At 32.6% G+C, this 21,218-nt stretch overlaps 2 protein-coding genes across 8 annotated transcripts; both read left to right on the plus strand.

The window, feature by feature from the left end:
* Positions 1-2,207: 2,207 nt before the first annotated feature.
* Positions 2,208-6,782, plus strand: LOC114384998 (UBP1-associated protein 2B-like). 6 transcript variants are annotated; one of them, XR_003660823.1, is made up of 3 exons: positions 2,208-3,831; positions 5,612-5,741; positions 6,768-6,782. XR_003660823.1 is itself a non-coding variant. In XM_028344897.1 (2 exons), exon 1 carries the CDS (start codon positions 2,341-2,343, stop codon positions 3,829-3,831), a length of 1,491 nt encoding a protein of 496 aa, XP_028200698.1. In that variant the 5' UTR covers positions 2,208-2,340; the 3' UTR covers positions 5,612-6,617. The 6 variants fall into 6 exon arrangements, 3 of the variants coding, with proteins under 3 accessions (XP_028200698.1, XP_028200699.1, XP_028200697.1); XR_003660822.1 differs by lacking the exon at positions 6,768-6,782 and adding an exon at positions 6,227-6,617; XR_003660821.1 differs by lacking the exon at positions 6,768-6,782 and adding an exon at positions 6,251-6,617.
* A 4,407-nt stretch (positions 6,783-11,189) lies between these two features.
* Positions 11,190-20,624, plus strand: LOC114384265 (la-related protein 1A-like). 2 transcript variants are annotated; one of them, XM_028343924.1, is made up of 15 exons: positions 11,592-11,828; positions 12,109-12,640; positions 12,843-13,008; positions 13,423-13,513; positions 13,636-13,707; positions 15,449-15,975; positions 16,327-16,396; positions 17,202-17,306; positions 17,395-17,723; positions 17,945-18,133; positions 18,239-18,302; positions 18,815-18,960; positions 19,205-19,309; positions 19,965-20,134; positions 20,322-20,624. In XM_028343924.1, the coding sequence occupies exons 1-14, from the start codon at positions 11,592-11,594 to the stop codon at positions 20,110-20,112; spliced, it is 2,781 nt and encodes a 926-aa protein (XP_028199725.1). In that variant the 3' UTR covers positions 20,113-20,134; positions 20,322-20,624. The 2 variants fall into 2 exon arrangements, with proteins under 2 accessions (XP_028199724.1, XP_028199725.1); XM_028343923.1 differs by having other exon boundaries at positions 11,190-11,828; positions 19,965-20,624.
* The last annotated feature ends 594 nt before the right edge of the window (positions 20,625-21,218 follow it).

Consider the following 21,218-nt stretch of genomic DNA (forward strand, 5'->3'; position numbering starts at 1 on the left):
ATTTTTATAAAAAAAACATCGTTAAATCCAATGAAGTAAATACTTGTGTGTCTTGTGTAAATACTTCTACTTAAATAATTCCATAAAATATTATTTAAATTTAATTAAAATAGTATAAAACGGAAGTGCTAGAGGCAATATTTATTTATTAGAAATTAAAAATGCTACTGCTAGAAATTCAGGCATAAATAAATATATAGTCTGAAATATGAATGATAGAAGCTTCCATGAAGAGTGATATTCTACAATTACTACAGGATCATATTGAATTGGTGGACAGCCATCACCATTTCCAACATTAGCTATTGACTTGACTGGCTTCTAACAAGCATTTGGAGCATTACCAATAGTCCAATACCAGCTTCGTTGTTCGATCATTATTGGTAATCTCAAAATTAGCTTTTCTCATATTCACCAATAGAATTTTAACTATTTGCTTATATAAGAAATTATTGTGTGGTTCCAAATCATCCCTGTGTTTGGTCCGCATAAAAAATCATATAAATTGGGCAGAAATGACGCAATATCTAAAGTGCGTGCTCAGAAGCACCTAAATGTAGCTTTTCTGTCATTTTTTCATTATGACGTGATTTTACTGTTTAAACGTAAATCTAATATGTGTTTCCAAACACGTTCAAAGACTCTAGTTTCACACCAATTCACGTTCGAGTAAATCAGACGCGCGGCCACACATGCACTATATAATATTGATTAATTTCTATGTGAAATGTTATTAAATTTTTCATAAATTAAAAAATGATTTCATATTACGTAGAAATTCTCTAATTATAATATTAGATTATATAATAATTTATCTTAGAATATTTATAATACATGATTGTTTATCTTAAATTTGTGATTATATAAATTTAAGAATTAAAAAAAAACCCACTCAAATGTTTAAATGGTTAAAATGAGTGTTTAATTTTTTTTTTTGTTAAATAACACATTTTATTCTTAATCAATTCGCATAAACAATACAACATGCATGCTCTTAGTGACTCCTCTAGTTACTTGGTAGTGAATTCAACAATATCTGAGTTAAATTATAATATTTCCACGCAATTTTCATTCTCGAACTTTCTTAATAACATATTCACGCCAAGCTAACTAATCCTAAATACATTTATTGGTAAAATATCCCAAATGTATTTGTTATTTTTTAAGGAAGAAAATATTAAAGATAAGCTAACATTTTTATCAGTAAATAATTGTTTACGTGGATTTCACTTATAGGATCAGGTTTAAATTATTTATGGAGATTCATGTGAAATTTTTATACAGTGATAAAAATAGTAAAAGGAATGTTTCTCTAATTTTAAAAATAAAGTAAAATAAAATTGGAACAAGAGAGCAAGGGAAGAAGAGGCGCAGCAGTGGGCGCGTGCTGAGGAGAGAGGTGCCGTACGTGGCAAGGAGGACACACGTGTAAGGGGGCCTCTCGTTTGGTTTTGTCCAAAGGGATATGATTGTTACGTGACGTACAAGGAATTTGGATAAGATTCTCTCTCCTCTCTCTCATTCTCTAAAAAATAAAAAATAAAAAGGAATAACAATGCTCCCCAATTACCAAACTCCACTTTCTAAATTAGAACTCGTATAGATAATCTTATTAAAGAGAGGGAGTTTCTCTCCTTTGGAAAAAAAAAACTATTTATCATTTAATTATTATGTTCTTGTTTTTAGTTCAGGTGTGATACTTGGTAACACATAACATTGAACAACTTTACATAGACCAAGAGCATCTCTGATGAAAGCTAACAGATAGAAACTATTTTATACATTTTTAAGCAACATTATTATTGTTTAGCTTTTTTTCTTCTCAGGGCATATATAACATGTGGTTGGTCAACAACATTTATACTATAACTCACATATGTTCCAAAAGCACGGAATGATTTGCAAAATTAAGTAAAATACTCAATTTAATAATTTTAAAATGAAAGTGGGTTTTTTTAAAAAAATATTTAAATTTATATATAATTATAAGATTCAAAAACTAAAATAGATAATTTATCTAATATTATAAATTTTCTAAGGTATTTATATAAAATAAATAATATATATAATAAATTGATGATGATATAAAAAAAAAAAAAAAACACCCCCAATTCCCAAAATCTTTTGCAACAGATTACATGTTGGAGAAGTAGAGATCCGGCCCGGCCCGGTCCATTAACACTGAGTGATAAGTAACCGGACCGTGTCGGTGAAATAGACTCCTACTTCACATCCCACTGAGAGCGCAATCGTATCACGCTTTCTTCTATCTTCAGGCAAATCAAATTAAAATCACAACACCCCCAATTCCCGAAACCCTAACCCTACCTCCTCGCAGCCATGGCTAAGAAACGAAAGCTTCGATCCTCTGACCCCGAACCCACCAAACCCATCGAGCCACAGCAACAGGACCAAGAGCCAGTTGAACTCGACCAACAGCAACAACAACCCAACCCCAAACAAACCCTAGAAGATCCTAACACGATGGCCGTCGACGAATCAAAACAGGAAGAAGAAGAAGAAGAAGAAGACGAAGAACCCCAAAACGCCGAAAGCGAAGAAGAGGAAGAGGAAGCTGAGGAACAACAAGAGGAGCGGCCACCAGAAACCCTAGAAGAGCAACAGGATCCAGAAACCCTGGCGGCTGCAAACCACGCCGAAGTGAACGGCGGCAATGAAGGAAACAACGAAGAAGAGGAAGAGGAGGATCTCACTCTCGAAGAAGAGCCCGTGGAGAAGCTTCTGGAACCGTTCACAAAGGAGCAGCTCCACTCTCTCGTCACGCAGGCCGTGGATATGTTTCCCGAATTCGTCGATAGCGTGCGCCGGCTTGCTGACGTGGACCCTGCGCACAGGAAAATCTTCGTCCATGGCCTTGGCTGGGACGCCACTGCCGATACTCTAACCGCCGTGTTCGGGAAATACGGCGAGATCGAGGATTGCAAGGCCGTCACCGACAAGGTCTCCGGGAAATCAAAGGGTTACGCCTTTATCCTCTTCAAGCACAGGGACGATGCTCGCAAGGCGCTGAAACACCCTCAAAAGAAGATCGGAAACCGCACCACCTCGTGCCAGCTGGCCTCCGCCGGCCCCGTTCCGGCTCCACCGCCGAACGTGACCCCGGTGTCTGAGTACACCCAGAGGAAGATTTTTGTGAGCAATGTGAATGCTGAGATTGATCCTCAGAAGCTGCTTGAATTCTTCAAGCAGTTTGGGGAGGTTGAGGATGGTCCTCTTGGTTTGGATAAGAACACTGGGAAACCTAAGGGTTTTGCGCTTTTTGTGTACAAGTCTGTGGAGAGTGCCAAGAAGGCTTTGGAAGAGCCTCATAAGAACTATGAGGGGCATACTTTGTATTGTCAGAAGGCTGTTGATGGTCCTAAGGGGAGCAAGGGGTATCATCATCAGCAGCATTCTCATCCTCATCACCACCACCACCATCAGCCTCATTACCAGAGGAAGGAGAAGAACAAGTATTCCTCTGGTGGTGGTGGACCATCGCATGGAAGTGGTCATTTGATGGCGCCCTCGGGCTCTGCTGTGGGGGGTTTCAACCCTGGTTTGCCTGCACAGGGGTTGAATCCAGCACTTGGACAGGCGTTGACTGCGTTGATTAACCAGGGAGCTGGATTGGGGCTTGGGAATCTGCTTGGAGGGCTTGGGGGTGCCCCAGTTAACCAGGCGGGACCTCCTGCTCCGTATGCGAATCAGCCTGCTATGGGGTATGGGAACCAGCCAGCAATGCAACCCGGATACCAGAATCCTCAAATGGGACAGGGCAGTGGTGTGAGACCTCATCCTGGTGCTGGTGCTCCTTACATGGGTCATTAGGTGAGTGGCTCGTGAATTGTTGTTTGTTGTTAATCCATATGCTGCCCTATCTTTGAATGCCCCTAGTTGGTAAACAAGGAATTACATGAAGTTGAGGATATTGATGTGTACTAAAATGAGTATTAAAATTAGTTAACCAATTGCATGATTCAATCAGGCTTCTTTCATTCATGGATGAGCCCAAGTGGCATACTAATTGTGTTTGGCTGCATTGAACCTGATGAAATTATGCTTTCCATATTTTGTTTTGCAGTTATAATGTTAATATCTAGTTTGGTAATCTGTTTCTCACGTGCCTTTCTTGTTTTATAAAGATAGTGATGCTACAGTATGGTGACTGCTCAGTCTTAGCTACAGTATGAATAACTATTTATTGTATTTTCTCTGAGCTCCATTTCCATCAAGTTTCTTGATCTGTTCATAGTCTTTGTGTTAGCATTCCAAGGCTTGCATTTAACACTTGTGCCATTTGCTGTCAATATTGGTTTTTTATTGTACAAACAATTACCTTGACTGGGATTGTAGTTCAAATTTGGACAATATAATAACTCTTTGAAAAATCTATTTTGCAGTACCAGAGGTATGGCCTTTTAAGAGTTCATATTTGTATTTGTGTTTCTTCTATAGGCACTTGGTTTTGTGAAATTAGTTTTTTTACTCTATGTATTCACTGTGCAGATACCCTCATAAGATGCATCAATCATTTAGTTTTGGACTCTGCTGATTCTTCTGAAGTACCAGGCACTATTCAAATGCATCTTTTCATTTGTAATTTTAGTTACTATTTGATTAATTAAGAACCAGATTCTGAAACTTGTATTTTTTCCCTTATCTTAGTAGATTTCCCCCCTGACATATTTTTAAAATCTTGTTATACCTCGTATTCCTTTATGGAATATTGAGGAACGGGTGAATTTTGGGGAAGAGAAAACTTTATGATAATAATTTTTTAAGTGTGTTGTGGACCATTATTTTTCCTTATGAACTTCCTATTCTGTTTTATTTAGCTTCCCAAAGCATAACTGACTCGAGTATAAGTTACATGTTTTGCGTGTGTGTCTGGCATTCTGTCTTGGTTTTTGAGGGCTACTACCATCTTTTTCAAAAGTATCATGTTCTTATCCAAAAATGGGTATGTACTTTGGGGATTTGAGGATTACTGTTGTAGTAATTTTTTATGGTTATTGGTAATGACTATTATTTACTTGTTAATTCTGTGTATCATTTGAATATCAATTATTTCTTCTGGATCCCTTTTGCAAACCATTTTTCCTTCCATTTAATTTTTTGGCTGGGAGATTGAAAGTGAAATGAAGTATGATGAGGAACAACATTAAACAAGGTTTATCTTTTGTCATAATTTTCCTTTCCATCATCCTTTCACTCGCTTGTCCCCTCTATATTCAAGGTTCTTGTTCGAGAAAATCATTTTTTCTTTATCCTTTCTGAATGAAAGATTGAACAGTTATTGAAATGAATCGTTATCCCGACTTTGTTCATCTTTTTACTCCGCATTGAAAATAAGCACTCAGTTCTTTGGGTGTAAGTTAGCTTGTTTTCCTAGTTTCTACATGTTTTTGTTTTTTTTTATTAGTGGAGATGTTATGTTTAACTTTGTTGGCAACTAATCTAGACATGTCATACCATATTATATTTGCTTGAGGGGTTGGCGTGCCAGACACAAAGGTCTTTGCTACCAAACTAGCTTGAATATATATGTTCATAACTTCTGTCATCTGCATCCACTAATGGAGCTTGGGTCTTTCCATTCACTTCTAAGGCAAAGAAATGGCCACACTTGGTGGGAGGGTTGGCTCTCACTATATACAAGTGTACCCTGGTTTGGAGTGAATGTCAGAGAGAAGACCAGATGGGTGCGATGGTGTTATCATCTTTGCAGTTATCCATGGGTATGATCTTTTCTTTTGTTATTGTCTGGGAAAGTTAAGTTCGGAAACTTGCCTACTTTTCACTTTCAGAAGCTTTTAATTAATTTCTGAAGATATTCTAATTCTAATATATTAACAAGTTGGGCTTCTGGATTTCGCTTGGGATTTCAATTTGTTTTTTACGTACAATCTTTCTTGGAGAAAGGTCCATTTGATATTGCTGTCTTTGGTGAAAGTTAATATCTGGTAAAGCTGCAAAAGAAGCATTTTATAAAACTCAACATACCAATGTTGCTTTGCCAAATTTTTTTTTTGAAAATCTTGTCGAAGACAGTTATCTTTTTTAAGGGTTTATAAAGGCAATACCAAACTGGGCAAAAGCTGTAGTCTAAGAAAGTGTAATGTTTTCTTCATGTTTTTATTTGCGTGAGACTGAAAATGCATAATTTTCTCACAAGGATTAATTTTTTGGATGGCTATTTAACATTCTGGATGTTATAATGAAGATCATACTGATATTGATCACACAGCTTGAGAAGGCAGTTGGCACATGCGTGAACTGCAAACCTGGCTCTCAAACATCAAGAAATTATATATTGGCTTGAGGGAAATGGTGATCAAGAAGATTACTGATAATATTCCAAAAGAATACTTAACTCTGCCATGTTACATTTTTGTTGGAGCTTCAATAAATTTGAGCTGGTTGATCTTGGGCGAGGTGTTACATTGATTTAGAAATTTTAGGTTCTTCCAACACTTGACCCCCGAAACTTTTAGTGGAAGAACCTATAGTTAAATAATTACCCCCGTTTTTTGTTTATGTGTTTTGTTTCTTTTTTAAAAACTTGTCAACGAAATTGGAAAAGGATAACGGGGTTTAAATTCAATTTTTCTCTATGCTAAAATTTGCTTTTCTCACGACGGATTTACGGTGCTGAGTTTACGTGGACCATATAATTAGACAGAAATGTTTTATGGGTGAGCATGTAACAGTTTCATTTTGAGCTGGTCCAGCGTCCACTATATGTGACTAAAATTTATATACAGGAAGATGCTAGGTATATAGTTGGCAACTGCAGCTTCTGACGTTGTATGCTTTGGTGGTTGGTCATGGTGGACGGCTTAGCATGATAAATGCTTTATATTAGCATAATTCCTACAGGGAATTTTGCTGAATGAGAGTGATAATCAAATTTGCTTATAAAAAAAGAAGCACGTTAGGGATGACAATGAGTAGGGTTTGGATAGGAATCTATAGTATTTTTTTCTTGTATCTGTATTTTTTAAAAATACCCGTCTTGTTCCATATCATGTGGCATGTGGGTAGTACTTAATTTTTATTTTCGAAATCGTTGGGTATTTATATACTGAAAATTGCATCTAAATCCTTATTTTAGTTATTATATATAAAGTTAATAAATTAAAAAAATTATTAATTTAAAAATTATGGCAAGTAAATTGAAAATTTACTCTTTTAAGTACCTTAAACATAATATTAAAAGTATTCATATATACTTGTGATTTTATATATAAGAAATAATTATTTAATTTATCAAAATCAATATGGTTAAATTAGTTAATTTGTTGTAAATTATAATTATATTTTAATATCATTCGTTACATTAAATTGTTTAAGAGATGATTGTTTTTTAAAGATAGTCTTCAACAAATGAGTATACATTGATAGTTAAATAAATATACTAACTTTTACAAGAAAATGAGTTCATATCATTAATAGACCTCTTAGTTAATTACAAGTAAAAAGAAAATTTAATAATAAAGTAATTTTATGTTTTTATAGTTAGGATTAAGAAAATGTTCTATTTCATTTTATATATAGGAGTGGAGGTAATATTAAAAATAAGTAAACATAAGAATAATTCTTCTAGATTTAAGTCATAAATAAATAAGATTAAAATTATAATCATCTCACACTACAAAAGTTATTAAATATGTATAAATTTACATCACTGATTTGAAGTAATAAATAACAGGAATTAACAGCTCACAATTGGAAGTTAATAACTTTTTCAATAAAATTATAAATTTATATATAAAAATAAATAATAGTTCAATATTTTTATATAAAATTTTAATCAAATTTAACATAATGATGTTGAATTAAGATTTTTTATTCTGTTATATAGATTGTTATTGTTAGTCATAAAATTAAGAAAATAATTTTTATAGAAAAAATTATGTAAAATGTAAATTATTTACATAAGTATAACATATTTTAATTATATTAATTTATGAAATATATGACATTATTGTGTGAGGCAGGATGGGTAATATAGTATACTTATTTCCGTAAAAAGTGTAGGTAAATATTCGTCTTTATTCCTAATCCAAATAAATGGATAATTATTTTTTCCGTTTATGAATAGTTTTAAAGATACCTATAAAGTTTAAGTCTATTTTGTCATCCTTGAACAACTTTAATCAAATTCATGTTTGTATCCTCAAGCTGATTTTTCATCTTTTATAAAGTGCACTTATCAAGATCTAGAGTTGACTAACGTCAAGGTAGACATAACCTGGATGGGTTCTATAATATCTCATGTTGGCAGCAAGATGTCCTATATTAGGAGAACACGAGAAAAATTTTGTAAAACAAATGATTTCAACGGTCAAGTAAGCACATGAGTGAGTTGAAAATGAAACAAAAAGGAAAGATAGAATCTATATTTATAGTAAATAATTTATAATTTGTAGATAATTTTTTACTTATATATAATTTAATAAATTATAGATAATTCATTGATAATAGATAAGTAAGTACCTGCAACTTGATAAAAAAATAATAACATTATCATTAAGATTAAAATATATAGATAGTAGTTAATAACTTGTTGACCAATAGTCTGATTGTTGAGGGAGATGCACTCCTCCTATGGTGTAAGGACTAACTAGGAGAACTGCCATCAATTTTATGAACTCCAAACAGTACATAAGGTGACAAAATGGAAAATGAAAATTTTTGGAAGCAAGGGAGGGTAGATTTTGTAAGAAAAAATTATGCAATGGACAGTTTGTAAAATGATATAATTGTCACTAGCTTCTAAAATATCAAAGATGACTATTAATTATTATGAAATTCAATAATCTTAAAATTATTTATTGCATTTTAATTAAACTTAAGGCACAGCTAGTGAGTATTGTAATTGTCTTATTTATATGTTACGGTCTATTAAATCACTTGAAAATTTGTACCTACTACCAGAATTTCATTGGTTTACCTTTTCTTATTTTCTATTATAATTTTGAATAAAATCAAGGAATAAAAAACACCAGCACTTGTTGGCAGTGAAATTTGGTTTGGTTTTTATTCAAAATAAAATACTAACCAAATAAAATCAATATTTTACAATTTGATTAATTTTGGATTTGTAATTTTACTAAAATACTATTTTATTAAAATTTATACACTTTTTTATATTTTAAATTAAGTTACATTAAAAAATGTTAATAACAATTTATAGAATTTATTAATATATTAAATCTTCTATAATAAAAATTTATCAAATTTTCATCTATTTTAAATCAAACATATTACAAATCAAATCAAATTAATCAAGAAAAAAAACCATCCAAATAAATCTAAAAAAAATAATTTTGTTTGATTTTTAATTTTTATTTTAAATCGATTTAAATTTAAATATCTCTATTATTACGAATGACAAGTGACCTATTCCCTCCACACCACCATCTTGCCAAAAGCTGGCTGGGAGGGTTTCGTTGAAAATCAGCTCAGTGCTACTTAAGGGTGAGTTGACAGAGAAAAGAAAAGAGAAAATGTTTAAGTTTTTAATATAAGTTGACAAATTTAGTTAGCGAACCTATAGTTTTATATCAATAACTTAGCCTAAAGTTGATTTGCAAATAATTTATTTTACTAGTATTGGAGAAATTGAGTTTATAAAATAAACTAACAAGAATAATAATTTTGTATTTTATTTATTTTTTGAATAAGTTAATTACCAACCGAGACTATAACTTTATAATTGCCAATCATATTCATGTATTTAATAACATTTTACACATTTTTTCTGTAAATTCATAGCGTCCGAACGAGCCAACCTCCCAACCTTGCCGGTGGCCTATCGAATTGCTGATATGGATTAGTTCACTTTGTAACTATGACCATTTTCATCCTTCTTCCTATTATCATTATTGTACCCGTTTGTTGTTATTATTACATAAATACACTTTTAAATTAATTTTGAAAAGGTTAGAAAAAAATAATTAAAAAACACAGTCGTTAGTTTTCTCAGTGTTGTACTTCAATTGGTATGGGAAGTAGATGGTACTTTTTTATATATTTTTTTTACATTTATTTAGAATTAAAAGCATTCGTACAAATGCAATACAAAAATAAATTTCCAACTTGTTCAAAGCGCGTTTGTTTTAGCATTAACTCTTGTCCTCCCTCCCCCCTCCTCCCATGTATAATGTACCCACAATGAAAAACTGTAAAATAATAAATTAGTTTCAGAAACTCAAAACTAGAACAAGAAAAAAAAAACATACACCTAAATCACATTCATTTAAACACAGGTTTTCAATCTTCAGCGTAGAACTCAACTGTTTATGTTTTTAATGTACTCCTATATCGTTTACTTTCCTAAACAACATTATCTTTTCTAAAGAAAAATTGTCAAATACTATTAAGTACTACATTAATTATAGGATATTAAAATTGGTGGGGGGACTTTTTGGCTGTTTCCAAATGGCCCAAAGAAACAACCAATTGGGAATGTTGAGTGATGTATGTGATTGATAGTTCTAATATTTTTAGAATTCATTTTTTATATTTGGTGCTTTAGATAGTAGAATAAATAATAAAACCATCTTTACTATATAATCTCTTCGCTCTTAATTCTAGATTTTTTTCAAAACTAATTCACGTATTTTTTGAAGAGAATTAATTAATTATATTAAATATCTATCAATTATCTATATAATCATTATAAAATTAACTTTTTCTTATCTATCTATCTATTTAATTACTTCTTATTGATATTGGGAGAGAGAATAAATAAAATAAATATGTAGAGAAAATAATTATTGTATTTATCTATTTCTTATGTATATATATATATATTAAATTAATTAATGTAAATTATATAAAATTAATTATTTATATTGTTATTATTACTATAGTAAGATTTGTTAGCGTAAAATTAGTTACGTTTGTTATTTTTGTTACTAGTTAAGATGATAAATATAATAAAATCATGTAAAATTAATTATTTATCTATTATTTTTATGATAGCGGTTATGATTGTTATCATTTAAATTTAAAATTATTTTCAACGTTATGGGTAAAAATAGTAAAACAAATTAAAAAAATTATTACTTTTAAAGTAAAACATTTAAATTTAAATAATTAAGTAGAGAAAGATTTTTTTTAGCTCATCCTTAAATAAATTTCTGGATGGTCTTATATAAATAGGAGATTCACAAAGTCTAAACCTTGTCCCTCACTCGCCTTTTCATCAGTTACCGTCGCACTTTGTTGGCGTTTGTTAACATAGCTACTGTCTCCAAAGTCCAAGCACACTCACAACAACATTCCATCCCCTCACTGTCCAAAACCCTAATCTTTCACTATTTTTCTGCTGTCACACTGACCCTTTTTAGCACACCCACATGAAATTATCTCCTGTTCAGCTCAGGGTTCTTGTGCTCAATATCACTGATTCAACTGGCAAGTAAAGTTTCAATCTTCTTGTGGTATCTTCAAGTTTTTGGTGAATCTCTGAGTACCCATTAGGTTTATAGTTTAGAGTGCTGTGTTTATTGCCAAGTGGGGTTTAGAGGGGGAAATCTTGGGAGTTGGGTGGATTGCAGAGAGAGAAAAAAGCAGTTATGGTGATTGCTGAGAATGAGATTGGTGAGGATCAGAAGGAGATTGGTGCTCCTAAGTCTCCATGGAAGACTCCTACTGTTGATGGAAAGGGAGGTGATGTGTCTGTGATGATGGGCACTGAGTCTTGGCCACGTCTCTCTGATGCACAGAGACCACCCAAGAATCTTGAGACTGCTGCTGCTGCTGCTTCTGTGACAAGTGCTGGTGAGATTGCTCCTAGACCTCCTTCTATGCAGGTTAGTATGTTCTTTGTTTAGTAACATTGTGATTGTGATATGGAAAATGTAATGCATAGATTCATGGAAATGTAATATGTTCTTGAGTTTGTATCTCTGTTTTTGTTGTCTTGTATTTTAACAAAATTTATTTGTTTAGGATGGACATTTGTATCTTGGTATGATTTTCATGATTTAAGCCTGAATATTGCAAGCATGATGCTTTATGCGACAAGGTTCTTCTTTTTTGGTATTGAATATCTTTTCTTGTTTGTGTGTGCATCGGTTTGTTTTTCAACAGAAGGTGAATGGTGCTGGAAACGTTAACCCAGTGCATAAGCTGCCACTATCACGCCATCAAAAGCCAGGTGCTAAGCGCAACTCAAATGGTGGACCTCCCTTTCCTGTGCCAATCCCTTATCATCAACCAGTTCCTCCATTTTTTCATCCTATGGTACCGCCTCCGCATGTTGCTGTTCCTGGTTATGCTTTCCCACTTGGTCCAGGACCTTTTCCAGGTGCAGAAAACCCTTTAGTGAAGCCTGTTTCTCAGGCACCCGGACAAGCTTTTGCTCCACCTGCTCATGCTGTTGATGGCAAAAATGTTCAGCCTCTGGTGCGGGGAGATCCAAATGCCTATGTTGGCAATTTTTCTAATGGAAGAACAAATATCCAAGAACAAGGTGACCATCTAAATCATGCTTGGCATCATCAAAGACCTTTTCCTTCCAGAGTAAACATTCCTATGCAACAGGGTTTGGGCCCAAGGCCATTTATACGACCCCCATTTTATGGTCCACCTCCAGGGTACATGGTTGGTCCAAGCTTCCCAGGTAAAATTTCAATTCACAGTCCTCTAATTTATGCACATAGTTGTGCAATTACATAGTCACACACATACATCTATGCTTCCTCTTTGCCCAGGCACTTGTGGATTTCTCAACTTGAATGCTGTGTGAGGATTTTTCTCTAATGTTTTATTTTTTAATTTCTCCATCAGTTAGTTTTATAATCCAATTTTTATCTTTTGGATAGGACCTGCACCCGTTTGGTGTGTCCCCATGCCACCTCCTGGCTCCATTAGAGGACCCCATCCTAGGCACTTTGTCCCATATCCTGTCAACCCCACACCTCAGCCACCGCCTCCAGAAACTGTATCGTTGAGGACTAGTATTGTAAAACAGATAGACTATTATTTTAGGTAAGTAATTTCATTGTTGACCATGGCTTCTATATCATATTTGATCTTAATCTGTTTTTTTTTTTTAATCTGACATCTGCTTATCTTTATTGTGAGAATGATGTTTCCAACTTTCAATTGAATGACAATATAATGTTATTATGTATATTTTTATTGCGAAGTGCTGCACTATTAGATTCATAGATGCCAAGCTAATGGGATTGTAGTCAGAGATGATGAAGTGGAACTGATTTGTAGTGTTTGGGCTTTGGATTGTTAAAGCAACACGAACAAGCTAATGAACATTTGAAATTTCTTAGGAATTCCAGCAATAAATTCTGTTGATTCCATTTTCTGTGAAAATAAACAGAAGTAATTCTTATGATAAAGATAATCCATACAACAACTGCTGACTTCAGAGCTCTCTTTTGGCAGTGATGAAAATCTGCAGAATGACCATTACCTTATTTCCTTGATGGATGACCAAGGATGGGTTCCCATATCCACTGTTGCTGATTTTAAAAGGGTATGTGTCCAAAGCATTTTTTCCTCCCAAATGTATTATAATATTGCAGATTTTTTCTGTTGGTGAGTTCCATGTCAGTCCCTGTTTCTCACTTGCTTTATATGATGTGAATTATCTTGTAGGTCAAGAAGATGAGCACAGACATACCTTTTATCCTTGATGCACTTCAGAGCTCTAATACTGTGGAAGTGCAGGTAATTTTGCTTTTCTTGGTTTAGTTATTTACTATTTACTGCATGCTTGCGGGTGTAGACAGGGCTACGGTTCTCATTGACACTAGAATCTAGTTTGTTGCATAAAATACTTTCCCCCCTAAGCTGAATACTGATGCTTTATATTCTTGTTTATTTCTGATTATTAATCTTGGGCTTGGGAGTTGGTAGTTTCAAATGTTTGTCATGAATTGTACATGAATATTTTAAAAAAATATATTTAGGGTAATGGGATGCAATTTCATGTTTGTGAGGGGTTTAATTCAACATATTTTTCTGTTGTTGGTCTTTTTGTTTGTTCCTCAATCTAGAATTTCTGGTCCACATAAACCTTGAAATCATCTCTACTCCTTTTTTCCTCCACTTAATTTGGTCAACTGATCATTTATATACTATTGATGATTTTTCAAATATCATATTGTCAAGACCTTTATTAAAATTCAAATTCTCATGTTTTGTATTCCATAATATCAACAATGATTTCGGAATTCAGATTATTCAGTCTCTATTTTTTCTATATCTTGCCCTAGCAGGAAGGCTGATTCTTTGGTTTGAACTTGTGACTTTTGATTACAAGATAACGACAACCTTACCGTTGTGCCAAGGCTCACCCTCTAATAGACATCTTTAACTGTTTCACTATATTTCAAAAGGAAATCAGTTTTGAAATATTGTCTACATTGTGTCATAGTAGTCAATAGCCTGCAATAGCAGGATAGTGAAGTGGAGTGGTTTTCAATAGTGTCTAGAATAGCAGCTTTTTTCATGCTATCTCTGCACTACCATGATATATACTTAAAAAAACCATTTTCATCTCCGGAACACCATTGTTTTTTTGTTTTTTGGGTAAGATATTCCACACAAAGTTACCTCTGTTTTGACCTCTATTCCTTCACAAATTATAGGACTATTTTTTATCCCATGTCCTGTGATTTCTTCTTCCTTTAGACTTTCCAATTCACATTCTGCTAATATTTTTTCTCTCTAATTTATTATGTTTTTCCCCCCTATTAATTTCACCATCATCTTTCATTTTTTGACTTTATTACTATGTTCTTATTGCTCCTAGATTGACGGTGATTGTGTGTGTAAAATGTGACCTATTATTTATCATGAATTTCTTTAATGTTGGCATTTGTTTTGTTTTTTGAGTTATCTGTAGTATAAATTTAGTTTGTAATTAATATTTAAAATAGTGGTTGTCTCGCTTCTTGCTATACTGCTATAGAAATTTTCAGGGTTAGAAGCCATGCACAGCTATCTGAAAATTGATAACTATGCATTAAGTTTCCTTGTTAAGTATTGAATAATTCTCTTATGTTCAGCACATTTGTAACATCTGTAGTATAGATTTGTTGAGCTTATGAGTTATGAGAATTACATAGTGATAGTTTGTTACTGTTATTCAAGAGAGCATCTTTGTTTTGGCTTTTTAAAGTTTAAACCAGATTTTGTTATGGCCGAAGTATGGATGAATTATGGAGTTGAAGATGGTTATGATTGTTAGCTTATAGATACTAATAGTTAGAACTTCCTGCTTTCATATGTAGATTCTATATTATTATTATATAGAATAACACTTTTAGTTCTATAGGAGCCAGCTTTAATTTGCCACTTTATTGAGTGCATGAAAGTTTGAAGCTTCTTTTCCAACTACTTATTTTTTTTTGTTTTCTTTCATTTTCTTTGTTGCCTTCATTTGTAACTTGCTATATTTTTATAGGGTGATAAAATAAGGCAACGCGATAGTTGGTCGAAATGGATTGGAGCTTCCTCAGGAAATTCAGGATCATCAACAGCTCAGGTTCAACAGGGCCAACTTGTAGATGGTGCTTTCAATTCTCTTGAGAATAGTGATGCTGTTGGAGATAAGATGAAGGAGATTTCCGAAGAAAATCCTAAAGATGCTGTTCATGACTCAATTTTTGAAGAGCATAATCAGCCAAACAGAGATATGTTACAAGTTTCACTTATGAACCAAGAAAAAAATAATGAGGGCCATCGTTCTAATGATAAATCACATGAAGGTGTCAAATTCTGTGATTTTGAAACAACTAATAATAATTTATGTAGCCAACAAGAAGTTGAGCCCAAAGTATTTGACAATAATGAGGCTGGAAACATGGATGTATTGACTGAAATGGATGTCCGAGACCTTTCCAATGATTTTGGCAATACTTTTATGCTCGATGAAGAGATAGAGCTTGAGCAAAAGATGCTAAGGAAGACTGAACTTTCTTCTAGTGGAAGGTACTTAGTAGTTCTGTCTTATCTTATTGATATCTAGTGGAATATCAGCAAGTGTTTCATTTATAAATTGGCACTTGGCTTGATTGTGTTCCTTTATATATTTTCCACAATTTTCTTTGAAGTTAATAAAAGACAACTCTTGATTTCTTCATAATGTGAAATTCAAAGGTTCCTCTTTTCCTCCTTGTTAAAACTGTGTCAGTATTCTGTTTGAGATGTTAGAATACTTCTCTTTATTTTAGGCATCCCATATTGAATGATATTTGGTGATTTTTGTGCCATTTCATTAAGCATATCATATGTTCACTTTTTTGTTCAAATATTCATCTGATGGAAGTTGTTGCCTAAAAGGAATGATGATGAAGATGATGAGATGGCTGTCATTGAACAGGATGTTCAGAGACTAGTAATTGTTACCCAGGTATTGCTGTTTATAATTTAATTAAAATCAAGTTCGTATGTTTATTCTTTCCTCTAAAGTGTTATCATTCAAATTAGGTTTCAATTTTACATTGTCATATCACCCAAACAGCAACGCCAATGAAAATTAAAATAATTTGAGGGTCTTCTGATTTGATGGATGTTCAGAGGCGGGAACTACATAACTATAATGCTTTGTATACTACTTAATTATAAGTTATAACTATGTAATGCCTTTTTTTTGTTTGAACAAAAACCAATTTAACCATAATATGTTAGAATGTTAATTACAATTAATTGATTATTTAATAATTTTCTATTTTAATGCAAGGTTATCAAATCGAGGTTCAAATTGTGAATCATTATTTGCATCAAATCGTAAGATTCAGAGACAATGAAAAATAACTTCAATGTAATAGTTTAAACTAAAAATAGATAAAAACAACTTAACCAAACGTCATGTAAAACAAAATTAGTTAGTTTGTGAAGTCACTATTTTTAGAAGAATGAAAACCAACCAATGAAATAGCCAAATAGAGTGCATGCATTGAATGAATGACAAATAAAATAGTGCAATAATCAAATAGGATAAGTTTAAAAGTCCTCATACAATTCCTTTTCATTTAACAATTTAAGGTTATATGACTTCTCAATTTCTTTCACGTGAATAGGTAAAAGAAAGGTAAAGGAAAAAAGAATGAATTGAGATTCATCTTATGATACAATCTATAGGTAGATGTATCGTATTGAATGTAGGATTCAAATCTTGAGTTGTAAGATTCTAATAACTACGTTTTAATGTACAGAATGGTGATCCTAAACAAAGATCTAGAGGGGGTGGTAAAGAATCAATATCCATTTCCAATGAGCTTGCTTCCGCAATAAATGATGGTCTTTACTTCTACGAGCAGGTTGAGTCACCATTCTTATTTTCCCTGTTTTTTAGTTTTCAGATCATCATCTTATTAAATTTTTGGTTGCCCCACCCATTATCTACAGGAGCTGAAACATAGGCGGTCTAATCGTAGAAAGAATAACTCTGATAGCAGAGATCAAAACATAAAATCTCCAAGCCGTAATTCGGGTGCATCAAATATAAAGGCAGTTGAGAATATTGGTGGAAACTGTGTTGAAGAGTCTGGAAGCTATAATTCTCGAAGGAAACAAAAAGTTTTTCACAAGCAACCATCTTCCCTTAAGCAGCGGTTTTTCTCAAGTAATTTTAGAAATCATGGAACTGGTCGGAACTCTCATGGAATCATATCTGAGAGCCCGCCTAGCAATTCGGTTGGGTTTTTCTTTGCTTCTACGCCTCCTGAAAATCACGGGTCAGTTCAAAATGATTGTTCCCAGTGCTAATGACTGTAATTATGGTTTGCTTAGCCAGCCTTTTTTTTTTTCACTTTTATCCTTTACTAGAAGAATATATAGTATATAATCTATTAAAAAAAGAATATAAATTATTACTGTTTCAGAGAGTATGATATGACATGTTGATTGTTTGGTTTGACAACTGAAGCTATTTCCATTAATTATCTTAATTTTGCAGTTTTAAGCCTTCCAAATTGAGTAGTTCACCACATGGGGGGTTTTCTGGTAGTCCACGTGGGGGGTTCGCTGGTAGTCCACATGGGGGGTTCGCTGGTAGTCCACCTGTGGGTTCAATGCCAAAGTCTTTTCCACTATTTCAGCATCCAAGTCACCAACTTTTAGAAGAAAATGGTTTCAAACAACAGAAGTAAGTGATAATGCGTACTGGTTGTATGCATGAGGGTGGTACTAGGATATAGCCATATAGGATTTGATTTTTAAAAATTCCTCATGTTATTATTCTTCCTTTCAGATACTTGAAGTATCACAAACGGTGCTTGAATGATAGAAAGAAACTTGGAATTGGTTGCAGCGAGGTGAACTCCATTTCTTACATTTCTATGAAAAATATTTGTAAAGAACCACATTGGTAGCACACCGATTGAACTCATTCTCAATTTCTGTTCCTGTTACTTTTATTGTGCACCAAATGTTAATATATTGCCTGTCTTTTTAATTACTTAATTTGTTAATTGAATGACTTATCTTCTAAAATACTTTGTGTATGAGTATGTTGCAATAGTTCAAGTGAAAATTGTGGAATAGTTATGACACTTGGCATTTTCAATATTGGTTTGCGGTGCTCAGCTTTCTCTTTTTAACTTAACAGTGTCATTAGCATAAGCTTTCAAATCAAAATGAGCCTGGATGCAGTGCTGTCATCTTCATTAGCTCAGTTTGTGCATTATGCATTCATATTTTTTTATACATTTCGGTTTTCATATTATTTGCAAATTTAATATTTTTATTTTCTCTTATTATATTCTTTTTAAATCATACACTTATTCTGGTAGCTTTTTCTTTCTCCTACTTTTGTGTGTCAATGCAGGAAATGAATACATTATACAGATTCTGGTCCTATTTTCTTCGAGACATGTTTGTGCCTTCTATGTATAATGAATTTAAGAAATTAGCTAAGGAAGATGCTGCGGCTAATTATAATTATGGTATAGAGTGCCTTTTCAGATTTTACAGGTATCAATTCCAAGTTTTACTTTTCTCATTTGTTTGAGAATATAGAACCATCACTTAGATTTCATCTTCTGGTCCATTTTGTCGAGTAGAGTAATAGGCTAATTTCAAGTCTTCTGAATTTTCATCTATTGTTTCTTTGGAGAAGCTGATTAAATTTCTTTATGTTGTCTATTTTTATTTTTTATTTTTCCTTAGAAGACATTCACACGCAGTTCTTCTAATTTTTGAATGATTTGTTGTTCAGTTATGGATTGGAGAAGGAATTTAGAGATGATTTATACAAGGATTTTGAACAACTCACTCTGGATTTCTACCATAAGGGCAATCTGTATGGCCTGGAAAAATATTGGTAAAAAACCAAATTCTCTTGCTTCTTATTTTACTGTTCATTTTCTGGTTTGTAATTTCATTCCTTTTCCCAATTTCATGTGAGATTTGTCATAGTGAAAGAAGTAAACATATTGGTTGGTTAGTGTATAACCTAAGTTGTATTCTAGATTAAAAAACATTGTTCACTGGTCTATGAAATCTAATTATACAGTACCTTAGTTATATTTGATTATTTCCTGTTTGTCTGACTTGTTTGGGTCACAAAATCTTTATAACATTGTTTCTGACTGCATTATTGGACTGAAATAGAGCATTTTTGTTTATTCTTGAGGGTAGATTTGTGGAAGTGTGAACAGTTATAAATGTTTGAATGTACATGTTATAACACTAGATTAACTTTGCTTAGCTAATCCAAAATAGATCATCATATTGGAAATATGTTAGTTTCTCTGTACCAATGCTAGCATGTTATTTTAGTAATATTGCATTTCTATATTTTTGGGCGAATGGAGGTTGCCATATTTTAAGGTAAGGCACTGTCTCCCTCATATCTGTTAGATATGTTATAGATATAGAGAAATGTAGTTTTCTCCTATTGTTTTGGCATTCCTCTTTACGATATGTTTAGAACTTTTGTTCTTACATATTTATATTTATATTTATGACATTGACAGGGCATTTCATCATTATCGCAAGGTCCGTGGCCAAAAAGAACCATTGAATAAACACCCTGAACTGGACAGGTTGCTTCAAGAAGAGTTTCGTAGTTTGGAGGATTTCCGTGCCAAAGAAAAGAGTGTGGTAAAAGAGGATATCAATTAAGTTTGAGTGATATAGCCAAATGGTAAATACATATGGCACAGAGTTTTGATGGCATCCCCAATTTTAATGAGAACTCTAACAACATAACAATATGAGTTGTTGTGGAGTAGCGGCCTACTTTTTGAAAGAAGATTGTTTGTTTGTTCTCTATATTTGGTTGAGTTGATTATGCCTCATCAAGAGGATTGCTGATTGCCAAGTCTTTTCAGGTTTCTTTGATGGATCATTCTATATGGTATACACCACTGCATCCTTTCTTTGGTGGATCTTGCAAACTTTGGGAGACACATTTTCTTTTCTCCAAATGTTGTACATAAGATGATAGACTAGAAGTTGTAACATTACAGCATAAGAAAAAGAGGTTCTTGTTTTTATTTTTGGTGGGGGTGAAAAGGGGGGAAAGGGTTGTACTTATATCTTTGCCAAATTTTAACAATAAGAGTGAGAATCTTCTTACTTTGTAACTTGGCGTGCTCATTTAATTTATATGTAACAATTATTGTCTCACCAAATTGGTATTGGTATGGTTTAAAAAGCAAAATGTTTTTGGTACAACTAAAATGGGACAAGTTGTCTCCTTTGATTTTGACAGTATTTTTGGAATGATTGTCTATGAAAATGATAAAAGGTAAGGTAAAAACAAATATACGTGTGCTCTTTTTTTGAAGAAAAATCATTATTTAGAAAAAGAAAATATTTCAAAATTCTGATTACACAAAATACAAGAACATCATTGAAATGAGAAAATCATATATTTAAATAATTTTTTGATATTTTAAAATATTTATATTTCAGAAATTTCTTAACATTTTAATTTGAGGAGAAAATTTTGAATTTTTAAGATTATTTGATGTTATTGAATTTTGTTTAAATACATTACTTTTTATCTTCTAAAAATATTGTTACACAATAATATAGACTATTTTGAGTATTTTATCTTTTGTAATTAATACTTAAGTTTCTTTGATTTGGTAAGACCATATTATCTAAATAGTTTATTTTAGTGACTTATTTTTCATAAGCTAGCTTATAAAAAATTAGTTATAGTTTTTTCTCTTAATTTTATTTTTATTATTTTATTTGACATTCAATTATAAAACTCAAAC

Source organism: Glycine soja, chromosome 14, assembly GCF_004193775.1.
Source record: "Glycine soja cultivar W05 chromosome 14, ASM419377v2, whole genome shotgun sequence".
In the NCBI taxonomy this organism is placed as follows: Eukaryota; Viridiplantae; Streptophyta; class Magnoliopsida; order Fabales; family Fabaceae; genus Glycine; species Glycine soja.

What these genes read in the sequence shown, in the direction of transcription:
- LOC114384265 (XM_028343923.1), top strand. Translation starts at nt 11,592, where the DNA reads ATGGTGATTGCTGAGAATGAGATTGGTGAGGATCAGAAGGAGATTGGT. An exon ending in CTGTTGCTGATTTTAAAAGG is followed by an intron (nt 13,514 to 13,635) that starts GTATGTGTCCAA and finishes ATTATCTTGTAG; the next exon opens with GTCAAGAAGATGAGCACAGA. An exon ending in TATGGCCTGGAAAAATATTG is followed by an intron (nt 19,310 to 19,964) that starts GTAAAAAACCAA and finishes TGACATTGACAG; the next exon opens with GGCATTTCATCATTATCGCA.
- LOC114384998 (XM_028344897.1), top strand. Translation starts at nt 2,341, where the DNA reads ATGGCTAAGAAACGAAAGCTTCGATCCTCTGACCCCGAACCCACCAAA.